The sequence below is a fragment of the Helicoverpa zea genome, chromosome 29, assembly GCF_022581195.2.
Source record: "Helicoverpa zea isolate HzStark_Cry1AcR chromosome 29, ilHelZeax1.1, whole genome shotgun sequence".
Lineage (NCBI taxonomy): Eukaryota > Metazoa > Arthropoda > Insecta > Lepidoptera > Noctuidae > Helicoverpa > Helicoverpa zea.
This window is the reverse complement of record NC_061480.1, coordinates 2,632,664-2,658,605: the sequence shown is the minus strand read 5'-3', so window position 1 is coordinate 2,658,605 and position 25,942 is coordinate 2,632,664. Positions and strand designations below refer to the sequence as shown.

Below are 25,942 nucleotides of genomic sequence, written 5' to 3'. Positions count from 1 at the left end.
GTAACTAAAGATAAACAATTTGTTACAACTTTTATTTAAAAACTCCGTTTGAAAATAAAATGGGGCTAAAAATCAATGAAAATGCAATAAGCCCGATGGTTAAAACTGCTATTGCGATCATATTGCGATTCGATTTCTATTCAATTTTGACATTATTAACTTAGGAGAATAGGGCCCATAGTTTAAACCGGTAGGTAGTCAAGCTATATAATACACTATATACATAGAAATGAACCTCTATATCCCTTGGTCACGCGTAAACGGTTGGACCGATAAAGGTGAAAATTAGAGGGAAGGTAGCTTAGACCCGGGAGAGAATGTCCATCAGGATTGAGGAGCCACTTTTTGTATCTTAATGAAATTTTGTACTTATTTAGTAGTAAGTTAAAAAGTATTGTAGGCTCAATCTTGGAATTTGTAGTATAATAGTTCAAAAGTTATATGAACACAAAGGTGGCTCCTCAATCTAAATATTTGGACTGAGGAGCCACGTTGGAACACAGAAAGTATACGATGTAAATTCTTGAAAATTTTGTATGATTTAGTAGTAATTGAGCGCAATGCGTACTAAAAATTTAATTCCAGTACCTTTAATATTTAAGAAGATACAATACTTTGAATGTGGCACCTTAACCCATACAATGAAAGTGTGAATTCCCATGAATCGTAAGTGGCAAATTCAAATTACACTCCATAAACATTTAGTAGTAAGTGTGTCTGAATTTGTAGTACATAAACAAAGTAGTAAAACTGTGTGAATTTTGTAAAAATACGTATTTTAAGTGGCTCCTCAATCCTGACGTTTCTGAAATGAGAAAATGCTTGGGTTACCTGAAATTGGAATGGAATTAAAAAAATAAAGACACTAACATTTAGTATACATTTCTACTAAATATACATGCACAAATGAAAATTGTATGTATTCAATATCTGATAAAAAATCATCTTTTCCATTTTCCTTAGGACGTCGCCATTAAGGGTGACCATGTAATGTGAATAAAAATCAGGATAAATAGGTAGTTCTCAGCTTTGACGCCAATTTTTTATGAAACCTCTGTAGACAAACGCATTTATGGCTATTCCGCCTCGTGAATGACAAAATATTATTAAATACAAAAGTATTTAATATCTAATAGTCACGACATTTCTATTTAATGTACTTATTTACACCTTTTTTTAAATTGAGAAATCATCAAATAACCTCTCCCGCTGTGGGTTCAGACTGTTCAGAGAGGAGGAAGTGTCAGACTCTTACTGACTAAAACCCACCATGTTCCTTCTTAAGCCCTTTATGTACCAGCGCCGCGGTAAATCGCGCGAACAATCCCGCAGCCCCGACAAGCTTTACCTACCCCACTGGGCCTTGGTGACTCTTTGAGGAGCGCGTGGAACAACGAGCGCCGTCGACACAGCTTTGTACACATTGATGTACTTAGTTCTAAGTCTACTGTTACAATGCAAGCAAGTGAATTCATTACTAGCTGTTGTCCGCGGACGGATATATAGTGGAAGGTGACATGATGAATGGATTGTGTGAAAGTAAACTTGGCTAGAAAGAATATTACCTACTAGCTTCTGCCAGCGGTTTCACCCGCATCCCGTGGGAACTACTTCCCGTACCGGGATAAAAAGTAGCCTATAGCCTTCCTCGATAAATGGGCTATCTAACACTGAAAGAAATTTTCAAATCGGACCAGTAGTTCCTGAGATTAGCGCGTTCAAACAAACAAACAAACTCTCCAGCTTTATAATATTAGTATAGATTTATGCAGACAGAAGAGTGAGTAAGAAGAAAACATGCTTAGCCGACAATAAATAAAATTAGTAAAAAAGACAGCTTAAATAAAAACAGAAACAAGTTTTGTATAAAATTCTTTTATTATACAATTTATTTACATCGGAAGTGTATAATTTAGACAATTCTACTTACAATTTAAACATTGAGCCAGCATTATCATTCAGCATATTATAGAACTTCTAAACATCAATGGTCTACTACAAAAACTTAAACATCTGTTGAACACTTGTCTAAAAAAATGTGGCTGCAAAATGGCCCTTATTCCAACATCATAATCTGTCATTTTTTAAAGACAAGTGTTCAACAGATGTTTAGACGTTTTTGTGGTACGACGGTATAAGTTCTCGCTAAACGATGTCAAAAACAGGACGACAAAATGTTTGGCGAGAACTAAACTATTTGACTATTTCATTTTTTTTATTAGAAACACATAGAGGTACTTATAAAAGTTTGAATTTTAAAATAGATTGTCAGTAAAATTATCTACTACCCAGCGTTGTAAACGCAATATCAATGGTCATCACCATAGAACGAATGCTGAACTCTGATCGTCCTACCATCTCATTGGAAACCGACCTACAGCCGCTCCCAATAATCCTATCAACTATTTCTTTGCTTACTAGAGATATAGTCATCGGCACGAATCTTGAGCGCTGACCTTCACCTGCGCAGAAGGAATTTATTGTGTCCCTTTGGTGGTATTGCGTGAGGCGCGGGCGGGCTAAAGCGGTGATTGGCCTGCAGTGCATCGCGTCATAGCCGTCAATCGGGATTGGTTCTTTGCTAATAAATCACTTCTGCGCAGATGTAGGTCAGAGCTCAAGATTCGTGCCGATTACTATAGAATTTTGACATTAGCCACATAAAAAAGATAGATCGAAAATTGGGAACAGCCTATAAACTGCGTTTGACAGTCCGTGATCTCTCCACTACACAATATCAATACGTCAATAGAATTAGAAAAAAAATACACCGAAGAGCAATTTACAGTGTTTTCCGAAAATAATCTCTTAGATTATATTAATTAATTAATTGAGACGCAGCAGTCAAATATTACTGGTCATGCTCATAAGGAGTTATATTTCGGAACACCTATTTCACAGTTCCCGAAATCATCCGAAGTTTGACGATCTTTCCCGAAGATGACCTAACTTATACGAAGTGGGAGTCTGCTTTGACCTAACGGAAAAAATAGCTGAGAAAGCGAAAAAACTGGCCAATTGCGAATTAGACGCACAATGGGTTCCGTACTTACGTAATACTGAACAAAAAATTTACATAATGTGTAATATGGGTCTTCTGAAAAGAGATTTCGTTAGAAATAGGTTTTGTTCTGATCAATTATATACATTTTTTCATGTATTTACTGTGGTAAAATAAAAAAAATACAGGACACAATATTTTTTATAGATATTAATAGTACAAAACCCTTCATGGGCGAGTCCGTCTTGCACTTGGCAGGTTTTTTATTTTATTTTCTGTAGAGTTAAAGCAGACATCCCTAGTAGAAAGATTTTTTAAAATATATTTACAAACAGTTGTCGTTCGGATCATAGAGTTCGGAAACCATCCGATACATGTACGATGGTGAGCTGCCGCCTCTGAAAAGAAAATAAGAATATATTAATAATGGCTATGTAATAAAATGGCAAACATTATTTCGAAAGGCTCTATAAACTGTAAGTCCCGGCTGTCATTTGAGCATCTTTGGCAGTCGTTACGGGTGGTTAGAAGCCAGTAAGTCTGACACCAGTCTAACCAAAGGGGTATTGGGCGTTGGGTTGCCGGGTAACTGTGTCGAGGAGGTCAGATACTATTTCGGTAGTTGGGAAAAGACTCGGGAGATGATCGAGTTACTAGCAACCCCATGCCAGTTACTCAGACTGCTTGTCTGATTTTCTGACTTCTCACTATCGGTAACAACTGCCAAAGATGTTCAAATGACAGCCGGGACCCGGGACCGGGAGAACTCGTCATGGTAAGATGGTCACCTTATGATCGATCGATTTGTGCGTCTGTTACTTACGAGCTCTTCGTACAGTAGAGTAGACTGACGGTATTACCCGTCTCTCCGAGAAACTTCTTCCCCGAGAAAGTGTAGTTTCTCCACAGTGAAAGAATTTCTCAACTTACATTCGTAGTTTTGGATACAAAGAAAGAAAAAATGCCTCCTCTTTATTATATTAGTGTAGGTATCACACTGCTGCTGATAGGAGCACCTGGACTAAATTATCCCAGCCCAACCTCATTGCTGACAGAGACCAATGATGGTCACGATCCCCAATCTAGGGGGGAACGACTTTGATGATGATGATGATGTAGGTATAATAATATAGAAACACTTACAAATTAGTAATGAACAACGTGACGTGGTCAGGCGGCGCGAAGTCGTATTGCGGCGCGAACACGTGCACATTCGCGCTCGCTGTCTCCGGACGACTGTGAAATAAATACAATCATATTTAACTTGGTATATATAAATATTTAACGCACTTATAATCTGAAACCAGATTAGATGACAATCAAGGAAGGCTACTTATTATAAAAAAAATTAACCGGGTGGAAGTGGTTCCTTTAGGAAGCGGGTGAAAGCGCCGGTGGAAGGTATTGTCTATATAAATAAACGAGATGTTTTCTGCAGTTTCACCTTGGATACTACTTGTCGTACCCGGATAGAACATAGCCAAAACCATGTCACCCAGGTATATAATGAAGAGGAAACAGTCTTTTGTTTGTAGGTTACAAAACCATGTCACCCAGGTATATAATGAAGAGGAAACAGTCTTTTGTTTGTAGGTTACAAAAAGGCACTGAAACAACCGATTTGAAAAATTATTTCACTGTTGGATAGCTACATTCCTCCCAAGTAACATTGGCTATATTTTATCCCGGTACGAGCAGTAGTTCCTATTAGACGAGAGTGTAATCGCGGGAAAACGGCTAGTATAGCATACATCAGTGCCACGAATATGTATAGGTAGGTTACCTTTATCCGGCTGCTCAGAGTACCCTCAGGAATCAGATAAAACCGCTAGAAAATCCTTCTATATATATGAATATAAAAGTACTCATAAGAGATGGCAGTGTGTGGCGCTGCTAGCCCGTTGACCATGGTGGCGTAGTTCCCGTGCCCCGGGTACAGCTTGTATAAGGGATCTAAAGCTAATACCTGTAATATTATATTAATTAACTTACTCATAAGAGATGGCAGTGTGTGGCGCTGCTAGCCCGTTGACCATGGTGGCGTAGTTCCCGTGCCCCGGGTACAGCTTGTATAGCGGAGCTAGGGCTAGCACCTGGAATGTTGTAGGGATATTGTATTAGTTAAAAGGAATGAAAATGAAAAACATATAAAAGTAAAAGATCGGTACTTAATTTAACATTCAACATGAGGCGTGATCTTAGCGATATTGGTTATAATAAGTACCGAAATAAACGTATTTTTAATTACATACTTTGTTTATAACAAAAAGTTCCCAGAAATTATTTCCATTCAGATTAATTCTTATTTGAATATTCTTTTTTGACCACAAGTTTGACTGCTATGAGTATGTGTGTCTGGCAACGTAGCTCATAAATGGATGAACTGATTTGTATGCGGTTTTTTCAATAAAGTTTCAAATTCATTTTGATTGGCCAGAAGTGATTCTTTGCTATATACTTCATCAATATCATCTCAGCTGTTTAAAAATGACAACTTGAAGTATAGTTCCGTCAGAAAGAGCGTAAAGCCTCTACTGCCATACCAGAGCAAGCTGGTAAAAAATGCATTATTTAAAAACTAAATAAAATGTATTAAATATAAGTACGTACGGGCACACTGAAGTGCTTGGCGGCCTGCGTGACGGCGTGCATGCCGGGCGCCACGAACACCGCGCCGCCGCTCAGCGCCGCCTTCACGCTTATTATCACCTGTAATATATTATACACTTCTGGACACATCTATTGGCCCACCTTGTATTTTCAGTTTCGTTTGGTCCTAGCTAAATTTTTATATTAGGTCGAGCAAAAGGTTTTTATGCAGTTTTGATCCTTGCACATTCACAATTTCATTCAATAGTCTTTTTTTGAATTTCGAATACAGAATTCAAAGAAACAAGAGACAATTTGGAGCCCGCTTGTTGATATCAAACAATCGATTACTAAGAAAACTTGGTTTTATTGGTTTACTTGGTTACTTATTCTTGAAAAAGTGATTGATATCTTTGGTTTTGCAACAAACATTACTTATTCTTAACGTTAAGGTGAGGTTCTCTCAATAATCTATGGATACTTCACCTGAAGTCGCCGCCCAAGCTGTGGCACTTATTCAGGCTGGACACAGCCAAAGAAACGTGAGTGCTCAACTTAATTTAAGTCGATCTGCGGTCCGAAAAGTTTATCAAATCAAATCAAATCTCTTTATTCTCAGGCTGCATAGGCCCATAGATATATACCTTAAAGACTAACATACATAATATATTATACAACACTGTTAGTATATAAAAAACTTAAATCTATGTTAGTAACACTTCACTACGCACTATGTCACTCCGTGCGGTTCTGTGGCACTTGTCCGCGGAAGCGACGGAAAACCACGTCCTGTGGCCAGAAGTTCTCGTCCAACACGAGGTGCAGGAGACACGTCGGCACTCGCACCACAAACGCCTTGAAATTGGCGTTATGGCGCGACTCCAGCAGCTGCACTCTCGGGGCGTACTTCAGCTTCTGACGCACGTACTCCACGATGTCCTCCGCCTTAGTGGTGTAGTGTAGGCGGGAGATATACACCGGGGTGTTCGGCTTAGCGGCACGGATTTTTGTGTTTGGCTTTTGTGTTTTGGAGCCGCGCCACAGCGGTTCTTGTTGGTTCGCTGACGGCGCTTCCTCCTTTGCACCATCACGAACCCATCGTCATCAGCCCGATCCGGTCCCTTTACGGGCACGGGCTTCATTTTTGCACCAATTGTGCTTCCAACGACGCTGGCATATTCTCGACGAACACCGTTAGGTTTCGCCGAGGCTGCAGAAACGAGCAGCTGATCGAGCGGTGTCGCGGCGGCGAGCGGAGGAGCCGCAGGGACGGGAGCGGGGCAGCGGGGCGCACGAGGCGCGCACTGTGCCGACTCAGCATTCGGCGGTGACAGCGGCGATGGTGACAAAACTGCTGACGCGAAACTTGCACCCGATACATCGAGGCACGCTCCGCGCCGCGTGTTCACGTTGCACGATGCATCCACAGGTGACCTAGTTACCGTTACCGATTTACGCAACTCGTTAACTTCGCTGCGCAAACTGGCGACGGTATTTTGGGATGCATTCAGCTGCTTCTGCACATCCGCTAAGCTAGCCTTAAGAAAGACTATGTCTTTCAGCAGGCACGTAACGTCGACGTGGTCGAATGTCACGGGAGGGAGCTTGCTCAGGTCCTTCGCCACAAACGTCCGCACGTCGTCAGGGTCGGTCTCTTTAAGTAGCGTGATGATGATGATACTCTTCTTTGTCCCGTCACGCCGGCGGGACACCATCTGATCGGATCCATCTGATCTGATATCGGAGGTACCTAGAGACTGGCGGCTTTGTTCGTCACCAAGGAAGGCCACGATGTCGGGTCACAACTGAAAGGCAGGATCGATTCATCGTGACGACCAGTTTGAGAAATCGTCACCTTACCTCCATTGAGATACAAAAACAACTTCGCGACTTCCATGAGGTATCTGTGAGTGCTCGAACTATTCGGAGAAGTTTAAAAGAACACGTTGTGGTACCACACAAGCCAGCTAATGGGCCCAAACTAACGAGAGCCCACCGAACAGCGCGCCTTCATTTCGCACGCAGTCATTAAAATTGGACACAGCAGGATTGGAGCCGTGTAATCTTTTCTGATGAGTCTAAAATTGTGTTACATGGCAATGATGGAAGGAAGAAGGTCTACCGACGTAAGGGAGAGCGTTTCGCACAATGCTGCTTTGAAGAGAGGGTTGCTTATGGCGGTGGCTCAAGGACTGTCTGGGGCGGTATATCCGCGAGCGGCAAAACTCAACTTGAGGTTGTTACAGGACCACGGCTGCCAACATTAAATGCTGAAAGGTACATTCGTGAGTGCTTAGGACCTCACGTGATACCATACGCGGACTATGTGGGCCCAAATTTCCTTTTTATGCATGATAATGCAAGAGCCCATGCGGCCGGCATCGTCAGGGAATATCTTCGGGATGTGAATATCACAGTTATGGACTGGCCAGCCAGAAGCCCAGACATGAACACCATTGAGCACATGTGGGACGAGCTAAAAAGACGTGTTAGGGCTCGTCAGCCAGTTGCCCAGACGATGCAGGAGTTGAAAACTGCCATAGAAGAGGAATGGGAGATGATCCCTCAAAACTTCATAGAGCGGTTGATAAACTCTATGCCTAATCGTATGAGAGCTGTGGTAGATGCCCATGGAGGCAACACACGTTATTAAATTAAACCTTTATTTGATAAAACATGTTTTTTATTCAAAAATCAATTGCCTTTAACGAGGCACATATCCGACTTGTTAGGCGTAGCTCCATGTCGTATGGTATTCTGAATTCAAATTTAAAACAATACGATCGAAAAAGAAGGTAAAATGTATCAGGTTTAAAACTGCATCAACAGTTTTTGTTCAATCTAGCAATTATATTTCGGAAGGAGCCATCGAAACCTAAACTCTAAGGTGGGCCAATAGATGTGTCCAGAAGTGTATTATTGTTAGTAAGAAAGTTTTTAAGAGGGCTATCACAAATTTTCGAGTTTTATACGAGTTTTGATGCGTCATTATGCTTTGGATATAGTCACAAAAAAAAAAAACTAAAATAAGATTAAGAAAGTTTGATCATTTATCTTGGGTCTGTTTTAAATAAATATTTTAATTTGTCCACGTACATCAGTAAAATCTTTGTCTCTGCAAAGGATGTTTCATAAAATGTTGCTTTTGGGAATCTTTTGATGCTTCAGTACTACGAGGATATAGCAATTTAACCATTTATAAAAATGTTCAAGATACAACTATATTGTGCTCGGTGGGAGGTGGACTGTATCAATAGTTTGCGGTAAACACCGGGAAAGAGGGAAAACCCGGCCTTAAAATGAAAACAACTAGTTAAAGAAATCAAGAAAAACGAGAGGGCGGCTCGCTGCGAGACGGCGCGATGACAACTCCAAACAGAAACAAAAGACGAACTAAAAGTAAACAGCTAGTTGCAGCCAGTACTGCAAGGAGTTCGGAATGCGTACGAGCCTCACCCTCGTTGGTCAATTTATTAGTTTAATGAAATTAAAAATATTACAACAAAAATCAAAGGGTAAAAAATACAAAAGATAAAATAACAAAAACTAATTCCATTGTTAACATCCCCCACCCCAGTGCGTCAGCACTCATTCCCGATAGCTATATACACAACTCGTGCTACCGGTCGTCGCAATATGCCCGACTTTGTTTGCACCTCGGCGACTCTGATGCGGCCGTCTTGGCCTGGCATCACTCTTCGAATTATGCCGCGTGGCCAAACGTTTCGTGGGGATGCGGGATCGACAATTAAAACGAGGTCACCCACTTGTAAGGGCCTCTGCTCCTGCTGCCACTTCTTTCACGGACGCATGTCCGGCAGCACCTCCTTCACCCACCGTCGCCAGAATGAGTCAGCCAGCTGCTGAGCAATCCTCCACTGTTTGCGCAAGTATGTATCTGACTCATCAAAGATGCCCATAGTCGGTAGGTTTGAGGATGAGCCAAGGAGGAAATGGTTGGGTGTTAATGTCTCGTCAGTGTTCGGCTCAACGCTCACATGGGTGAGGGGCCGACTATTTACCATCACTTCAACCTCTGTCATGAGAGTTTGTAGAACAGCATCTCGAGGTGCTCGCTCTTTCAGCACGACCTTCAGTGCGTTTTTCACGCAGCGGATGAGTCGCTCCCATGCCCCATCCCAATGTGGGCTGGCAGGGGGGGGAAACGTCCATGTAGTGGTCATGCTGTAACTCTGTACTCCGTCAGCTAAGAGTTTCTCATCCAATTCGGAGACACACTTCTTCAACTCCTTGTCGGCGCCTCTCAGATTAGTACCATTATCCGAGTAAAGGTGTCGCGGCCACCCGCGTCTGGCTGCCATTCGTCGGAGAGCCATTATGACGTCATCGGTAGTAAGGCTTCCTACGAGCTCAACATGTATAGCCCTCACAGTGAGACAGGTAAACAACACGCCGTACCTTTTTTCTCGGCGGCGTCCTATGGTCACTTCCATAGGTCCGAACAGGTCCACTCCAGTGTGGGTAAAGGGACGCTGATGATGCACCAATCGTCCCTCAGGTAAGTCTCCCATTCGAGGAGGTCGAGGCTGTACACGCCTGATTTTGCACAGCATGCATTTTGCGATAACATGCTTAACAGTAGGTCTAATACGTACAATCCAGTACTTCTGTTTCAGCTCATTAACTACCATCTCCTGGTGGCCGTGGAAAGCTCTTTGGTGATAATGCTTCACAATCAGCTGAGTAATGTGACTGCGACCATCTAGTATAACAGGTTGCTTAACGTCTGGAGTTATTTCAGGAGCAGCATTGATGCGGCCTCCACATCGCAGGACTCCGTGCTCATCTAGGTACGGAGATAAGATAAGCAGCTTACTCGAAGTAGGTAGTGCCGTAGACGCTTGAAGTAGCTTAATCTCTTTTCCAAATGATAAAGCTTGTGAGTGCTTTATTAGTAAGCGTTCAGCCCTGTCCATCACGTCATCATTCAGATTACAGGTGGAAGCTATCTGTTTTCTCTTATTGATGGCCTTGGTAATGTTATCAACGAAGGTAAGTACTGGACTTGTTGTTCGTAGCAAGCGTAGCCATGAAGAGAAGCGTGAAGGTTCAGGTACAGGTAAGGTACAGCTTTCTATGGTGTTATCAATTACTGTTACACATTCTAATAACTCTTTGTTCGCAGGTTCAACAACATCTAACGGCCAATATTCCGGATGCTTATACAAGAAGGTAGGTCCCTGTAGCCACTCATCTTGTAACACCGAACAATCGTAGTTTTCTCGTGTGGCTATATCTGCTATATTTAGCTTAGTCGGTACATAGCGCCATTCATGTATTCGAGTTAACTCGTCAATTTCTCCCAATCTATTGGCAATGTACATCTTGTAATTACGAGCGTTATTTTTTATCCAGTGGAGTACCGTCCTAGAGTCACTCCAAAATACTCTCCTTACAGCTTTCATCTTGTGCTCGTTGGTAATAGTCTCCGGGAGTCTAGATGCTAACACAGCGGCCTGTAGTTCGAGACGCGGTACTGTAATCGGTTTATTCCCCGCAACTCTGCATTTGCTAGCAATGAATGCCACACGTATGTTATCGTCGTGATCAATCCATCTCCAATAAGCCACAGCGCAGAATGCCTTGACAGACGCGTCACAGAATACATGCATCTCGAGTTCTCTATAACCATTTCTGTTCACAATAGTTTGGTTGAGCGACATCGACGGCAGCGGCGTAGCACTGGTGTTGTCCGCTACGGGCGTAGTGCTGCTCGTAGCACTCGTAGGGTCGACGAGGTCATTAGCCGACAGCTGATGATTTGATGGTGAGGTACCCATTGGCTCCAGCGTGAAGGAACGTCGCACGTCGTCATGCAGCTCGTTGGTCGCGGAGACATCGGCAGTAGCGACGACCGACATACACAACGTTGTGTGCTCAGTTTGAGTACCCGGTACTCTGCCGTGCAGGCACCAACCCAATGGTGTGCGGGTGGCGCACGGCTCGCCTGGCTTGCCTACTAGTGTCTCTAAAGGAAATAATAAATGGTAATTATCTTGCCCTATCAGTAAGTCGGGTTTTAGCGACGCAAAATACAGATCGTCTTTAATATCGCGTAAGTGGTCATAGGTCTCGCCTCGCACTTAAAGTTCAATGACCCTTGTTCTGGCAAGCGCAGTTTGTTGACACTACGCGCACTTATATTAAACTTTTCACCGAGTTTATTAGAAACGATTAAGTCCACTAGTTCTGCCGCACACACTAGCTCGTTCTTGTCCCATGCGCCACGAACTCGCATGGTTTGTGTACGCCCGCGCAGACCGGCGCGCGCAGCCAACGACGCGCTGATCATTGAGACGTTGAAACCGTCGTCAAGAAGTGTACTTGCACGGAATGCACCATTAGGTCCGTGAATAAGTACGGGAACCACTTTCAACCTCACTGACCATTCGTTGTGGTTGGTGTTAACGTGAGTTACCACATCAATTGGTTCACTACCAGATTGTGTCGCCGTGCTTGGGGCGACGACCTCTTCGGCGGTAGCGGTCGGCACGTAGTGCAGCAGGCGATGATGCGGTTGTCCGCACGCAGTGACGTCACATAAGTTTTCTCGGTCGCTAAACTTGCAGACTTGAGAAGACTCTTCATACGCTTGCTTAAACTGTAGCCAAACAAGCGGGTCACTGTCAAACTTCGGTAAGTCTTTTGGCATAGACAGTCGGTTAAGCAACTTAGGTTCTGCCTGGTTGGCGTTGGTGGTTGCGGTGGCGACGGCGAGGTCCTTAAGCGCACATGCCATCATGTGCATAGTGCCGTCGTCAGTACCGCTCTGGTTTGGTTGCACGTTCCCGAGCTGAGATGGGCCGGCGTTATCCAATTGCTGCAAGACAGCGTCTTGCCGTTGTGCCGGACACGGCGCATCGTCGTGACAGCTAGTGACGCGCTGTGTCTTCACCCACTCCTCGATCCGAGACGCATTTTCCTCTTCACCAGTTTCACCATCAGCTAGCGACTGCGAGCCGCAGCTGTCCAGCTTCGCCAGGTCGGCAGCCAGCTTCTTTTCAATGAGTTCCATTTTCAGAAGCGCCATTTGTTCCGCCGCCTCGAGTATCAATCGTGCCCTCCTCGCCTTCACCGAGGACCTCGCAGAAGGAGATGTTACCAATGGTCTTCTGCTAGCCTCGGACTTCTTTATATTAGTAGGCGTAGGTTTTTCAGCCTCTTGTTCCCGGCGCGCCGCGCTTCGCGTGTTCACCATGTTGTTTTTCTCAGTTGGCGGTGTGCGAAACATCCGAGTTGCTGGAACGATCCGGCTCGAAGGACCAACGGATGTGCTCGGTGGGAGGTGGACTGTATCAATAGTTTGCGGTAAACACCGGGAAAGAGGGAAAACCCGGCCTTAAAATGAAAACAACTAGTTAAAGAAATCAAGAAAAACGAGAGGGCGGCTCGCTGCGAGACGGCGCGATGACAACTCCAAACAGAAACAAAAGACGAACTAAAAAGTAAACAGCTAGTTGTAGCCAGTACTGCAAGGAGTTCGGAATGCGTACGAGCCTCGCCCTCGTTGGTCAATTTATTAGTTTAATGAAATTAAAAATATTACAACAAAAATCAAAGGGTAAAAAATACAAAAGATAAAATAACAAAAACTAATTCCATCGTTAACATATATCTTGTACTTGTGCTTGCTTAAACCAATTTATTACAATTCATACAGTAATACACCAAAAATAATTCTATAAAACTGAGAGTTACTGACAATTTTCCGTACAAAACTATATTTTTTATCTATGAAAGTATAATCCAAATTCAAATAAAAAATATTTAATAATTAAGGTGGTATTGTTATAAAGCTTGAAAAAAAAATGGCCTATTTAAAAGTAAAACAATATTTTAAAATAATTTTTGTTTGCAATGCAAAGAATCAATATAAATCTTGTGACGCGCGGTGTTCAACTTTTGTGCCCCTGGCTGGAGGCCTTAAATTCTAGGCATCCACAGGGAAAAGTCCGGTTAAGCAGTACACGGCCTCCTAGGCTGAACTGCGAGATGCCATACCGAAAAAATGTTCAACTTTAGTCAGCGCCAAGCGCTTACCGAGTAGGGACGTATCGCTCGCTGTTGCGTCGCGTAAACTCGCCGGAGTTCGAAAAATATAGCGCAACCTACGCATCTAACACGTTTTGATACTAGTGAGTTTTTATTTTATTTATTAGTTATAATGATCTGATTGAAATGTAATATACATAAGTATTAGCCCATGATATTCTAATGCGAAAATGTTATAGATTGGGTTCTCTTTTTTTGATGTTGGTTATATAGAAATATGTACGTAAATGTCATCGTCGTTAGTTTCGCTGTTGCATAATAATATTATTGGATATCTTTGATTCTTGCAGGATAATGAAAGCATATTTAATTCAGATTATCAAACTCAATCGGATACCAGTACAAATAATATGGTAAGTATTTTTTGTCACTCGCAACAGACATATTTGTTTTAATAAACTATTTACATTCCTAGTTTTCATTGTTGCAGGAAAATGAAGATACAATACATGGAAGACGAATTATTAGTTTTTTATAAATCAATTACTTATACCTAATTGATAAACATGGTGAAAAGTTTGGTTGTCGATTAAATAATTTAAAAATTGTAAACGGTTATTTGTTTATTGTAACTCAATCGAGCTATTCTAGGTTATAAAATTCATCGGTACAAATAATATTTCATAAAATATAAAACCAATAAACTATTTCGAAAATAAAAGTGGCAAAGTCTCAAGTTTGTTTGTGCCGCGTAGCGGTCCGCAGGTGTGCGTTGCGTATTTCACTAGACGCACACGCGCGCAAGTGCTGCCGGCTATCGTCTAATTTACCTAAACCTGAGCGATTCGATTTTGTAATAGCGCTCTTAAGGATGTATCATCTATTCTATCCTAACATTATAAAGACTTTGTAGTTTTGTTTAGTTGAAAAAGATACACTTAGAAAGCAAGTAACATAGCTATATTTTATCCCTATAGGGAGAGTAATAGGAAGTGGGTAATAAATGTAAGTGGTACACCCAGCGCCACCAAGTGTTTTAAATTTCATGTATTTTATTTGTGACTTTGTGTTCTCTTTGAATACATTCAGTACCATTACAAGTCAAATAAACAAACACGTCGTTTTCTTCAATGCTAGCCATTTTCCCGTGGTTTCACCCGCGTCCCATGGGAACTGCTGCCTGTTCGGTGCCTTTTAGCGCAACAAAAAATAAAAAGAAATCTTTATAATCTATACTGAACTCTAAAATAATAAACAGGAGAAAATTGTTTGTTTGTACCCTACTAGAGGCTCCAAAATTACTGAACCGATTCAAAAAATTAAGTGTTCGGAAACTACACTCTTCCCGAGTAACATAGGCTATATTTTATCCCGGTACGGGCAGTAGTGTCCATGGGATGCGGGTTCACAAGTATTTTTATAATATATTGTAAATAAATTACTAACCTTATTAACTCTGGACATGACAGCATATATAGCTTCGGAGCCGATCACAGTGACGGGCACTCCGGCCGCACTCAGACGATTCGCCATCGCGTGACTCTGTAATATACAACATTTTACGTTAGAACAGCTAGCCAGATGATGAAGTGGCTAGACAGATCGTAAAAAAATATACAATAAACCAGTGGCGAAGGGTGGTTTAATGAAATAGGGAAGCCGCAGCAAAAAAAAACTGGGGGGGGGGAGGTACTCAGGGATGGGGGGGAGAGGTAATGGAGGTAATTTCTCAGTCCACCTTTTAGCACTGACTGAGAGACCGATAGTTTGAACATGTTTTCTCGAGGAATTCGGCAGATTATTAATATCTATAAAACTTTATTATCTTTAGTTAGGTATATTAACTACTAGAATCTGAGAAAAGTTGGCACTAGAAACAATACCTTTTAAGTATTTAATTTACAACGGCCTGTTAGCCATTGTTATCGTAGGTATGTGTTTCATAAATCCGTCAGGACGTTAGAAATTTTAATATTGACATATATTATTGGTGGGTAATTCACCCGAGCGGCGTGCCCGAGTTTTATAACACGTTTTTATTCTCAAAACTTAACCTTGAAAAATAAGTTCCTTCCTAAAGTAAATAATCTGTCTGATCGGAAAACAGTCTAATGCGATAAATGCTATCCTAGTTAAGTTTTAAAAGTAGGTACACTAAAAAGAAACCTGATGCAAACTGTCTAACCTAACCTCTATTTTTTTCACTACACACACTGTACTTGTACTGAGTACCAGGTCACAGTGCGATTGCGGGGATAAGTAGGAAGTAATGATACTGCCAACTACTTAATCAAAATTATGTACTTGGTGAACACAAAAAGGACATTGCCACCCGTTGGGCCCCTTATTTGTGATAGAGTGTCAAGAATATTTTATTATTAAAAATCAAGTCCTAATTTTATAAAACTAACTATTTTTTTTCAGAATTTCTTGTACCCTAGCATTGAAAAACATAATTAATATTTATTTTATTGAATCTAAGCTAGTTCCGCCATTAAAACTTAACGTGAATGTTGCCAGGTAGACGACAGACTATCTCATTTAAATGAACGAGGTGATCGATTGAAAATATCGATATAATATATAGCATTTTTCTCTTATATCAAAATGTACAAGTATGTATATTAAGTATGCACTCGTAAATAGTAAACAAGAAAAGAAGAAAGAAAAACTGTTTATAACTGTTGCACAAACAATAAAATATCAACACTAACAAAAGTCACCACTGAACTATATCTATAAAACGGTTACACCTAACACCATACATGGAATACAACAATAACACAATAATTAGTAAATGATATTATTTATAACAAATCGATTTAGAAAATCGATTAACAAAATATTTAACATGGTAACATCTACTCGGAACGCGAGTCTATCTGTCAAATCAATACGTCATTCAAATTGTTTTCGTGCCGGTTGTTATGCGTAGAGTTGAATTTATTCCTCCGTATTTGCTTCTGATAGTTACAATTTGCGTAAAAACTGTCGAGCTAATCGTTTTCGTGCCTCCAGTGGTTTTTTTTAGATATTGGACTCTTTTCTTAATGATAAGTGAGCACATTGACTCGTGAGCATTGGACTCTTGTTTTTAGTGATATTGTTGTTTTACTCCGGAAAAATGTCTGCACCTGGTAGAAGTCGAGTAAACTACTCTTTGTCTCGCCAGTGTGTTAATTTCTCTTTACGTATAGGGCCTAATCTTCGTAGACGTTAAATTGAAGAAATAGATGAACCAATGCTTATCCTTCTAAACACCTACATTGGTAAGTTTGTTTTATTATGTTTGTGGATTTCACACGTCTCTAAACTACCTTACATTTTATTTTGTCATTTTTTCCAGATATCTTCTGATGATATCCTGTGTGTGAAATGTTTTGTATTATTACAAAACCAGACAGCATCTAACTCAAATCTGTCACTTGTATCCCCTGCTCGTGGACACCTAAACATATGCTACGCATGTGGCTTGTCAACAGCAAGTCGCAGAACTCATAGAGTCAGTCAAGATAGTTCCTCAAAGGAATGTTATACTAAGATGGACACCAGTACATCACGTAAGTGTTTATTCTTATTTATTTAAACTTAATGTATGAATGCATATGTATGTGTGTGTTGAACTAATTAAATATTAATGAATATCAAGTATCTAAATATAATATTTTTGTTATTAGGTGTTGCATTTGGAACGAGTTTGTGTTCCTTGTTGGGCGGCTGCATCAAGACAAGTCCGGAGGCAACCCGTTGCTGGCAGTAGCCAACACACTGTGGAGTCTGCACCGGAGACTGGTATCATGGATGGAAACATAATTACAGATATGATGATTCCTGTACCACCACCACTGCCACCGCTTTAATGATATAAGCGCTCCAGCACAATTTCTAGACAACATATTCCTTGAAGAATAAATGTCTATTATTTTAATTGGTTGTGTTTTTTCTTATTAAACATCTGTATAGCATTTACTATATTTTAAACTCCTTTATAATTAAGCCCTTTCTAAAATAAACTACAACTAATCATAGATGGCACAGCGATCTTACTAAGTAGCAGGGCAGTGATTTTACTATGTCGCTTGCAGGAGATGCTGTCATATATGTCATACATACTCGTATATACTAGGTACCTACCAGTTTGCCAACAATCTTGGGGTCGGCTTTTAGTCTAACCGATGCAGCTGAATACAGTATTGCTCAAAGAGTGATTGCCCATCTGACCTCCATACCCGATACACTGGGTTATAACATGTTACCTCCTGGTAAGTGGTTGTCACACTTGCTGGATTCTAGCTACTCATAACAAGTATAAATAATGCACCCAGAATCAGCAGTTTAAATGTAAGTACTAGCAGCCACCCAGCTGAAGTTTGTAATGGATGGTCACCCAAGTGCAATCTGACCAAGTAGCTTAACTTAAGATATCTCCTTGTGGTTGTTGTAACGTAGCCACATGCTCCTCCAACCAATTTAGCCCTAAGTATATTTATTTCTACTGGTGCCAGCAAAACCTACTTCCGCTGACTGCAAGATAAACAGTTTAACATATTATTTAGCAAGAAAAGATGATATCTGATGTTTTTATTTCATTTGGGAATCAATATTAATACTAAAAATATTTTATTGTTTTAACGCAAATTGTTTTTGAAAAAATATTGTCTAATAACCTCAATTCTTCATCAGAAAAAAATCAATAATTCTCGGAAACTAGGGTAAAAAATTATAAATTGTTTTCAGGGTCTGAAAAGGTAATTGTCGTTCTTCAAAATAAAGTTAAAACCACCATGGCACGCAATTTTTTTCTGGGGGCCCAAATCTCCTAACAAAACGGGCATTCTCCTTTTCAATTCCCAAGTAGGGTCATTAAATCGCGGAGAATCTTAACACCGCGATTCAGGATTTGCATAAAAATGCACAACGCCATCTATGTTAACATAATGTAACTAAAACACTTAAACTAACATAAAATATTGTACACACACGAACTATGTTATTTCTAAATGATACACACACTAATAAATTCAATTAAGTAGTACAAAGAACAAATTGTTAATGGTATTATCTAAAACAAAATAAGAAGAATGAGAGTGAATTTGTCTGATTTGTTTGTTTACATATTTGAGAGTTTAAGTTAAGCGCTGTCACTCGCGCGTACACAGATATAGCTACTCTACTCTTGACGCGTTCTTTCTCGTTCACTCGCGAGTTTTGATTGGCTGGAACCCGCTACGTGAGCCGGCTTACCGCTCGCCCATATGCCGCGAACATCGCGCGGCGCGGCGTGGATGACGTCACGCAAGCGTAGTTTTGTATGGAGGAGCAAGGGCGGATCCACCGTTGTGGGCACGATGGGCATGCCCACAACCTTATTACCTAGACTTATGACATCACACTTTTACGGTTTTTTTAAATCGATAGGCTGATGATAACACTAGGGAACAAAATAATACTTTTTTTTGTTGCATTTAATTTTATGACTGTTGTTTACTAATTCGAGATCACCATATTTTTTTTCTTACAGCTTTAGTTTTTGAGGTACTTTTGTGTCCCAAAACTCAAAAAAAAACGCGCTCGCTACGCTCGCGGCTTTTTCCCTTTGCGTTGGTTTAAGTGTCCAATGTCGAAAACGTTAGATTAGTTTAAGTTAAAATTGAAAGTAGAAAAAGATAGCACCCCCATAACGCCCTCTTTCAGGACTTTCTGGTTAACAAGCAACACAGCTGTCTATTACAATAAAATTATTATTATTTACAATAGTCACTATTTTACATTTTTTTGTACAAAACAGTACCAAAACTCAAAAAATCTCGCGCTCGCTACGCTCGCGGTTTTTTCACTTAGCAGTGGATGTTTTTTACTTGTTTCTGTGATTTCGTGTCCCAAGACTCCAAAATTTTGCGCTCGCTACGCTCGCGCAAATTTATACGGTTTTGTACCACGTCTTTGCTTTTGGTTTTATAACTTGGTAACTACGACGAAATCTAATAAATGTTCCGGCTTGCTACGCTCGCGCAAAAAACAAAACTACTCACAATCTTTCCATACATAGGGGTGCTTTAGTAATGATTGCACCCGGTACATAAGCTAGAGACGAAACTGATAGTGAGCATAATATGAGTTGAGATATATTAAAAAAAAAAAACGTTTTTTTTAGCATTATTAGATTGGTTCGTAATTTTATTTTGTCGTTTTTTTTTTTGGGGTGCTCAATAGGTTGCAGCCCGGGTTGCCACCCGATGCTATGCCGCCACTGGTAGTTGAGAAGTGCACCAAATGCGTCAAACCCTCCCTATATTGGCTTACTGGCTACTAGAAGTTATTGATTGAAATAGGTTTGGATCGAAACAATTTTTTTTTATCAAAGGGTCCAACTTCCTCCTAAGTTTATTTTCATTCCTAATGCCAAAGTCCTGATGCTCAGAAAAAAGGAAATAATTTCATTCAAAAGTTCATAAACGACTTGCATAATTTTTAATGAGCATGTTTATGCTCCGACTTTTACTTTTCTAGTAGCCGCTTCTAGTTCCGATTTTCTAGTAGCTGTGACCACAACCTTTTTTGAGGGCTGGATCCGCGCTTGTGGAGGAGGAAGCCGCGGCTTGTTTAGTAGGAGCAAAATGTTTCAAGTAATTTATAGACAATTTTTTTACGGTGGTAGGCGTTTTGTTATACCTACATATTTAAATTGTGTGGTTTAAATGATTATATTAATTATACCTATACCTATATTATAACTTATACCTATGCTTCTTTCTTGAAATTCGAAAGGGAAGCCGATGGGAATCGGCTTATAAGGACGCCTCGCCACTGCAATAAACTACCTTAAACACTAAGAAATGAAAAAAAGACACAATATTTGCAAACAAATCGATCTCAGTGGCGTGCACTTGGAGAGGCCTATGTCCAGCAGTGGACTGCGATAGGCTGATGATGATGATGATGATGATGAAAAAACTTCTCCTAAGCAAATGCTACTATAGCGTTAAAGAATACCTTGACGAAATAAAGATAGTCGAATGAATAACTAACAAAATAATGGTTTAAAAAAAAAACATTTATCTACTATTGTATCTACATTGTATGTAATTAAACTTGCCCTAACAGGGTCCATAATTATGTACCTAGCTTTAAGCCCCTTGTAACATTATGGTATGTAAATAAATATGAATATAAAACGAATAGACAGATAGTGAAAGACCATCCAAGCGTGATTGTATCTAGGCTCCAAGATACCGTGTAAAAAGGGTTGCCAGATACTAAGACAGCTAGGCAAAATTGAAAAACGCTATTCTAGTGAGACTGGAGCCTGGTTCGAAGACGCTTTATAAACGGCTAGACAGATTGTAAAACCGCTAGACAGATTGTAAAACAGCTAGGCAGATTGTAAAAAGCCTAGCCAATTCGTACAACGGCATGGTGATGGGCCCGGGGCAGCGAGGAACACTAGGCTGGTTCCGTATTTCAGGATCAACTATAGGGTAAATGTCTAGCCCAATTGTAAAATTGTCGAACGGCTAGACAGATCGTAAAATACCATCCTAACGTGACTGGATCCTATACCAAGACCCTGCGTCTAGGCAGATGATAAAATGCCTAACTAAATATCACCTGTGTAGTGTACCCAGTAGCCACTCAGCGTGTTTGGATTCTGGTCTAAAGTCACTTTGGAAACGGCTAGCCAGATTATAAAACGCCAACAGACGTGACTGTAGCTCGGTTTCAAGAACACTGTCGGTAATACTAGCCAAATATTTAAGTGGCTAGTCCAATTATTGGACAACAATTTACAATTATTGTAAAACGACTAGGCAGAGTGTTAAATGACTAGGCAGATTGTAATCCTATTCCGAGACCCTATTAAATCGGGGCTGCGGTATTATTCGCGCTCATTACCGCGGCGCTGGTACATAGGCGGCCTACGACGGAACACGACGGTGTTTAGTCAGTAAGTCTGACACTCCCTCACCGCTGCTAACTCACAGCGGGAGGGGTCATTTGATAATTTTTGCAATCGTAAAAAAAATACCCTATTAAACGGCTAGCCTGACAATAAAACGCCTAGCCAAATTGTAAATGGCTAGCCAAACAGTGAAACGCCTAGTCTACCTGTGTGGTGTCGGGCCCTGTGGCCAGTATGAGCTTGTAGTTCCTGGGTGCTGCAGCCCTGAGGAACCGCTCAGCCACCACGCTGCCTCCGCAAGTCAGGATCAGCTCGTCTGCGTGGACGTGCTCTCGAGCTTGGCTGCAGATTGACGATATGCTGGATTCTATTTCACCTCGGAGCTGTGATGGGAGAAAAATAAGTTGTTAATATCACACTTTACAGGTGTTTGTGTGGTATGAAGGGCTCAATGGATTTGGATAAAACTTGGCAGTGATATAGCTTAGACATCGGAATCGTAGGTAGATTACTTTTATCTAGATGCTGGAAGATTATTCCTCAGAAAGCAGGCCAAAAACTGGCAGTACTACTCTCACATGGTCATGGATTTCCGCAAAGTAGCGCCTGATTCCATAATTCATAACATGAAACTTCAACTAATTGCGATAAACAGTTTTAATTCAAAAAATATACAAATCGATTCATTTGTTCAAGAGGCTAAGAGCTAGGTTGCCACGCAAAAAAGATGTACATATTACAAATAATAATAACGATTGCTATTTGTGTCTGTTTTTGTCTGTGCCCATATAAAATCACAATGAATGAGTTCCCAAAATCACAATGATGGTAGTTTGCCAATGACAATATTATAATTTTGTACCACACTATTGAATTAGGGAAACATGTAATGATAGTGATGATGTTTTTGTATAAATAAATAAATAAAAACAATATAGTAGACGTTTTTCCAACACAATAATTTACACATTTCGTCTTTACCACCACATCAAAGTAATCAAAGTATACCACAATATATGAATACCTTACCTCAGCAATATGGTCTCTCAATGGTTCCCTCAAGTCATGCTGTGCAGCACCCAGGGTGGCACGACGGGAGCCAGCGGCCAGCACCAGGCGTTGGAGACTCTCCCCAGATCCTTCTATACTCTGTAATGTTTTAAAAAGACTTTTAAAGAATATTATAGTATTTTATTTTAGTATAAATTTTGTTCACTTCATTTTATTGTATTTTGTTTGGTACAATATTTTTGTTCATAGAGTGTACATAATTAAATACATATGGGAGTACATAGAGTGTACATAGGGGAGTACATAGAGTGTACATAGGGGAGTACATAGAGTGTACATAGGGGAGTACATAGAGTGTACATAGGGGAGTACATAGAGTGTACATAGGGGAGTACATAGAGTGTACATAAGGAAATACATAGGGGAGTACATAGAGCGTACATAAGGAAATATATATGGGAGTACATAGAATGTACATAGGGAAGTACATAATGTACATAAGGAAATATATAGGTGACTACATAGAGTGCACATAGGGGAGTACATAGAGTCTACATAAGGAAAGACATAGGGGAGTACATAGAGTGTACATAGGGAAGTACATAATGTACATAAGGAAATACATAGGTGACTGAATGTACATAGGGGAGTACATAGAGTGTACATAAGGAAAAACATAGGGGAGTACATAGAGTGTACATAGGGAAGTACATAATGTACATAAGGAAATAAATAGGTGACTATATAGAGTGTACATAAGGAAAAACATAGGGGAGTACATAGAGTGTACATAGGGAAATACATAGGGGAGTACATATAGCGTTCATCAGGTAATACATAGGGGAATTCATAGAGTGTACATATTATAAGGAAATACATAGGGGAGTTCTTAGAGCATACATAAGAATACATAGTGTACATAGTGTACATAAGGAAATATATAGCCCCACCTGATTAGCATGAGCCCTGTTCTCATCCCGGATAGCTCTCAACACTCTCCGGGCCACATTAGCGGCAACCAGCTCATGTGGTAATGCTGAAGATACGTGACGTCCAACTGCACGGACTGTGCCACAGAGTTCACTGGAATGGACAAAAATGATGATAGTATGCCAAAGTTTTGTAGGTCTTTAAATAAAAAAATAAAATACATTTATTTCAGGTAATCATAACCCATATTGTTACAATATTGTTAATTAAATTTAAATTGACACATATAACAATGTTTGCAATCTATTAAAATAAAAACAATAAAAATTACCAATAAAAATAAACTATAGAAATGTAGGCTTAGTCAATTAAATAAAATTAAAATCAAATTAAATTGGTGACAGAGATCTAGCCTTTTCTCAACTATATTGGGGTTGACTCCCAGTCTAACTGCTTGCATGCTGTATACTGTAATAGACAGCTGTGTTGCTGGAAAGTTTGTTCACAGCTTCTTCTTCCCACCCTTAGCACTAGACAGTGGTGAAAGGCGGGCATTTTAGGGGTACTGTCCTTTTGTAATATTGATGAGAACAAGGACCAGGTTCTGAGAAATAGCTTCAGCTTTATACTTCTAATTTCTAATATAGCTTATGTTAATAGCTTATGATGGCACACATTCAGCTGCATCCGGTTAAACTGAAAGCCGACCCCAAAATGGTTGGAAAAGGCTTGGCAGAAGCTGATGATGACATAGAAATAAGACAGATAGACTGTTGAAATACTTACAATGCTGTAGCATTCTGAGAATCTGTTATAATAGTCTCCAATAAAGTGACCATTGCCAAAGCAATGTTATTTGTGCCTCGTAACTTCCTGAAAATTATAGATATTTTTAATAACTTTTGTGTTTATTAACACCACACACTATGCATATTGAGAATTCCGAAATAAAATATTTGAATTTATAGTAAGAAGTATTCCATTTCTAGGTAAATATTATAATCAAATGGTATAAATAGATGTTCAATGAGACGGCTAGCTTTTGATTGGATAATGCTTTTAAATATTATGGTAATGGTCAATTGTTGGATTTTTATATATTTTTTTCTATAGATTGAATAATTATTATTTTAGGGTCCACAATTGTACCTAGCTCTAAGCCAAATTGTAACACCTACTTTATACATTGTGGAATGCAAATAAAAAATATGAATTTGAATATTAATAAATATTTATTTTACGATTGAGTAACTGTTTCTCGCAGGTTTACCTGCGTCCTGTGGGAACGATTGCCCGTTCTGGGATATCATAGCCTACTTTACTGTTACTCAGGGATAGTGTAGCTTTCCAACAGTGAAAGAATTTATCAAATCCGTTCAGTTTGGCCCTTAAGTTTGTTTCAATTTAGCCTTATTAGCCATATGGAACATAATAATTTATAGAATGTATAAATACATATGTTTACTTATAAGAATATAACAATGTTATCTATAGTATGGTATAGAGTAGGTATTAGCTTGTTGACACATTGAATAGTTGAAATCTGATGCAATACGAGACATTTGAAAAAACTTAGTATATTTCGAGTTTCTGACACAAATATTGCAAACTTTAACTTTATGAGAATTCTACTATAAACTAACTAGCTTTTAGAAGAGATTTTAATTGATAAGATGGGTTTAATTCCAATATTTTTGTAAAAATAGAATGATAATACAACATACCCATTTCTAATGTCAGAGACGAATTTGCCAATTAACTTGACGTATTTCTCGTCTAATTCCTTCACAGGGCATTTTGATGGGGTCATTTTGACTAACTGCACTGTTAAGTACTACTTTTATTAAAGTTTTAATGTAAATTCATGCAATAATACAGAAAAATAACGCTATAAATAATATAAGTAGTTCACAAATTTGACAACATAACCTCACTTTGACGTTGTCAAATGTACTTGTCATATGTCAAAAAAAATGTGATGACGGCATTCCATATTAAAAGTTTATTATATTTTAAGCATATCCTCCTGGCCGATTATCGGCCACGGCGGCTGTTCTCGTATAAAAAGATTAACCACCTGCGCAGTTCATACTATAGAGCACATGTATTTTAGCCATTTTAGCATATTCAAGCAAACTTATTAAAATCATTGAACCTCTGTGAAGACTTGTGAAGACTTGCAAACATGTTAAAGTACAAAAATAGTAAAAAGCATCTATACTCCTGCTGTACCATTGTCAGCCTAAACATAGATCACCTGATTGCTTTTACTAGAATGCGGTAGGCAGAGGAGTGGTAACATTTTTATTGTTTATTACCTAATTAAATATCCCCGAAGGTACTAGGTTTTTTTTTTAATTTTTAATGGCATGGCCTTCTAGCCTTTGTGCAATTGTGCCAAGGTACTAGGTTCTGTGGAGAGGTACCTAGGACATAAACATGGTACAAGATTAGTTACACAATAACACTCTGGTGTTGGTAAGAGGCATCCATCTACT

At 39.8% G+C, this 25,942-nt stretch overlaps 1 protein-coding gene and 1 long non-coding RNA gene across 4 annotated transcripts; one reads left to right on the top strand and one right to left on the bottom strand.

Annotated features, from left to right (window-relative positions):
- Positions 1-1,859: 1,859 nt before the first annotated feature.
- On the bottom strand, positions 1,860-25,349 carry LOC124644128 (translation initiation factor eIF-2B subunit beta). Of its 2 annotated transcripts, XM_047183359.1 has the most exons (11): positions 25,169-25,349; positions 24,231-24,317; positions 23,465-23,597; positions 22,533-22,652; positions 21,710-21,886; positions 15,050-15,145; positions 5,612-5,710; positions 5,035-5,094; positions 4,867-4,907; positions 4,145-4,237; positions 1,860-3,399 (listed from the first exon to the last, which is right to left on the bottom strand). In XM_047183359.1, the coding sequence occupies exons 1-11, from the start codon at positions 25,252-25,254 to the stop codon at positions 3,327-3,329; spliced, it is 1,065 nt and encodes a 354-aa protein (XP_047039315.1). In that variant the 5' UTR covers positions 25,255-25,349; the 3' UTR covers positions 1,860-3,326. The 2 variants fall into 2 exon arrangements, with proteins under 2 accessions (XP_047039315.1, XP_047039314.1); XM_047183358.1 differs by lacking the exon at positions 4,867-4,907 and having other exon boundaries at positions 4,994-5,094.
- Positions 15,926-17,531, top strand: LOC124644129. 2 transcript variants are annotated; one of them, XR_006986011.1, is made up of 3 exons: positions 15,931-16,872; positions 16,950-17,163; positions 17,281-17,531. It is a non-coding gene; the product is annotated as an uncharacterized LOC124644129 (long non-coding RNA). The 2 variants fall into 2 exon arrangements; XR_006986010.1 differs by having other exon boundaries at positions 15,926-17,163.
- Positions 25,350-25,942: the final 593 nt, after the last annotated feature.

What these genes read in the sequence shown, in the direction of transcription:
- LOC124644128 (XM_047183358.1), bottom strand. Translation starts at nt 25,254, where the DNA reads ATGACCCCATCAAAATGCCCTGTGAAGGAATTAGACGAGAAATACGTC. An exon ending in GTCTCTGACATTAGAAATGG is followed by an intron (nt 24,318 to 25,168) that starts GTATGTTGTATT and finishes TATAATTTTCAG; the next exon opens with GAAGTTACGAGGCACAAATA. An exon ending in TCATGTCCAGAGTTAATAAG is followed by an intron (nt 5,711 to 15,049) that starts GTTAGTAATTTA and finishes AATATATTACAG; the next exon opens with GTGATAATAAGCGTGAAGGC.